Below are 3,316 nucleotides of genomic sequence, written 5' to 3'. Positions count from 1 at the left end.
TTGGATTCGGTGCTAGTCCTAGCTACTTCACTCCTGCCAGCTTCCTATCCAGGGTTCTTGATGATTGGATTGTTGTATGACACCATTGTTAAGGTTAAGACTCGTAAAGAGGTTCTGGTGCTTATGGTTCTTCATCTTCTGGCTTGGAACACCTTTAACTAAAATGATGATAACTCAAAGAAGTTAGAACTTAGAACACATCTAACTAAAAGGGGAATGACAAGATATATTGGCCAGTGTTGGTTGGGACATAACAGGAAAGTTGTACGAAAACAAGAATATATAAAGGAATGAATAAATATTATGCAGATACATTAAAAGAATTTCTGCTGAGGCATTCCAAGTAATTGTTGTACATAACAAAAAGGCAACACAATCTTTTATTCGTCTCAAGATGACACATAAAAATCATCACCAAAACTTGTTTGACTCCGTAAGTCAAATATTTACGGAAATAATCTTCTTCTTTTCTTCCTATAGTGTTTTTATTAGTATATTACACACATCGGATAGGTCTTCAATCCATAATCTCATCTCCCACCTTGCACTTATAAGGGAATGAAGTACTGTTTGAGCTGGAGCTCATCGATTCACTGAAATAATCATTATAATGGAAATAATATTTCTGCACCTCTAATTTGGCTTGGAAGTCATGTTTGGCATTGTATTCGAGCTCCCTCGACTAAATACTCCCCATGCCTTTTGTCCACCCTTGTCAGGCCCTGGCCTTTGGCTATCATCAGAATTCAAATTGGGCAAGTTCTCATTTGGTGAAACCCCTACTGTGCCAGGATTCCTGGCAGCATCATGAGGGTTTCCTTCCCTGCTCCTACGAACTTCTGCTGGTACACCTTGTCCCCTAGGTGTAGTTGGAGAACTAAAAATGCCATAACTAGGTGCAGGGGTACTAGGAGCACCAAGACTTGGTCCTTGCTTGGGCATGTTGTTAGGAGGAAGCTTTGAGTTTCGAAATACAGAAGTATCAATCCCAACTTGCCTGCTTTCTGCCCCTGAAGGCGAAAATTTCACATCCACTGGGGTCTGCCTTCTTAAATTTGGAAATTGGGATTCTAACCTCACTGAGTCCCTCATTCCTGGACCGCTATTATCTATTGGTTTCGTAGGTGGGAACTTATTCCTTGGTTCACTTCCTTTGTGAATTTTTTCAGTCCCAGTGGAAGGCCCTTGTGGGGAGAATGGGGAGGAGGATGGGACTTGATCTGCTCTTGTAAATTCGGGTACTGGCATGGAGTGCAAAAAGTCTGAAACATTGACATTTGATGAAGGAGAAGCTGTTTCTTGTGCAGTCTTCAACTGTTTATCCGAACTGGAAGTTACTCCATTCACATCATCACCAAGACGGAATACTTCTTCAAAATTATCACCAGCATCAACAACTGACCAAGCATTCTTCTTGTCTCCAAAACTTTCATCTGGAATTTCCATGGAAGAGGGAATGGGAAGGTCAACTTCTTCAGAAAGGATCTCTTCCTCAGTTTCTGAGTCATATTCAGCAGAACTCAGTTCTTCAGTGGAATCAATAGAATTGACAACTTCTGGTACAGTGGTGGCTACCTTAGCTCTCGTATCTCCTACAACCTTCAACTTTTTCCCCCCACCTTTCTTGGGCATGCCAAATTTGACATGCCTGACTACCACATGTGCCTCTGTCTCTCTCACCAAGGGTCCACTTTCTACAATACACACATCTTCAATCTGCAGAATGTTGTTCATAAATAAGAGTGGGAAAGTAAAAAAGAAAACACAAAAAGTGCATATTAATGATTCAAACATGAAGCTGTGAGAAAAATCAAAGGATTTGGCCATACCAAAGCAGAGACACGAGATAGCAATCCACCCAAGTCCTGATCTTCTTTACCCATTGCCCTGCACTGTTTCAGATCCACAGAAGACAATTAACTATTATAATAGCACTTAATTGTTAATTTGGTAACATTAGTTGAAAGAATTTGAGGACAGACACCTAAATCACACATGCACTTGGTAGAATAAGACAACTTTTATTGGTAAATATACATCTTGATCATATATATATATATATATATATATTAAAATTTTAGATAACATGATAATAGATCAAATATATATATATATATAGTAAATTTTAGCAAAAAGGTATGATGCATGAAACAACCAGTGAATTTGTCTCTCCTTCTAATGCCAGCAACTCAATGAAACTCTTAACATTAATGGCTTGTTTGGAAGTTTAGAGAGGGAGGAGAGTAGAGGGGAGTAGAGGGGAGTAGAGGGGAGGGGAGTAGTGGGGAGGAGAGTAGAGGAAAATGATTCCCCTCCACCTTGTTTGGATGTTTTTAAAATTAGTAAGGGGGAAGGGAGTAATTAGCCCTTCTCCTTGTGTAATTTTGTTAATATAATAAGGGTAAATTAGGTAATTTACTTGGTCAATAGTTTATGTACTCTACTTTCCCTCCAAATCTCTCCAATTTGGGGGAATTAAAAATGGGGGGCTAGAGGGAGTTGAAACCCCTCCAAACCCCTCCCCCTCCTTCCTTAAAAAACTTCTAAACAAGGTAATTAGATTACTCTCCCTCCCTCTACTCTACTCCCCCTCCTTTTTTAAATATCCAAACAGGCCATAAAGAGAAGGTGGCATAGATATCAGCATGCAACCCAAGATAGCACCCAATCAGCTACAATATACCAAAATATCATCGGAGTATCTAAACATCACTAACCAGAGAATAATTAAAGAAATGAAAGAATGTACCTTCACCCGGTAACCACACTCCATCAGTCTTTTAATTTGATCTGCTTTCATCTTTAAGTCCTTTAGTTCCTGAAAAGAATAGCAGTGGGTATGTTGTATCATCTTGCTTTTCACTCACTCTTTTAAAATCAATGATGTAACCATGGTTAGTTTATCTTTTGACCTTATATTCCTCTCATTTTGTATCCTTTTTGCATTGCAAGTCGTACATTTGGGTAGCTGGGTTAGTGGGTACATCTATGACCCAGCCAGGTTTTCAGAGACCAGGCAAACAAAATAAAAGGAACACTCAAATCATCAATAACATAAACAAATGGAAATCCCAGAAATCAAAGCAGATTGTTATCAATTGACAAGCACCCAAAACACAGTTGAGTTGACACATTGAGTGAAGAGAATTCAATGATTACTTCCTTGAATTGTATCGTCCATATTGTTCTCAATTGTTCAAGCTATTTACAAAATTGTGTTCACAGCATCAATACCATTATTAATGTGAAAATATTAAATTGTTGCCAGCATGTTTTTATTTATTTCTGAAACAGTTAAGATGAGTTTCAGGAAGTA

At 38.6% G+C, this 3,316-nt stretch overlaps 1 protein-coding gene across 1 annotated transcript; it reads right to left on the bottom strand.

Annotated features, from left to right (window-relative positions):
- Positions 1-291: 291 nt before the first annotated feature.
- Positions 292-2,818, bottom strand: LOC112008233 (translation initiation factor IF3-1, mitochondrial; the record flags this gene model as incomplete). The annotated part of the gene is given in 3 exon segments (XM_024040569.2): positions 292-1,716; positions 1,830-1,892; positions 2,750-2,818. Coding segments are annotated over 3 exon segments (1,215 nt in total), but the record flags the coding sequence as incomplete, so codon positions are not given.
- Positions 2,819-3,316: the final 498 nt, after the last annotated feature.

This window comes from Quercus suber, unplaced genomic scaffold (genome assembly GCF_002906115.3).
Source record: "Quercus suber isolate HL8 unplaced genomic scaffold, Cork oak 2.0 scaffold_295, whole genome shotgun sequence".
In the NCBI taxonomy this organism is placed as follows: domain Eukaryota; kingdom Viridiplantae; phylum Streptophyta; class Magnoliopsida; order Fagales; family Fagaceae; genus Quercus; species Quercus suber.
This window is presented reverse-complemented; position numbering and strand designations above follow the sequence as displayed.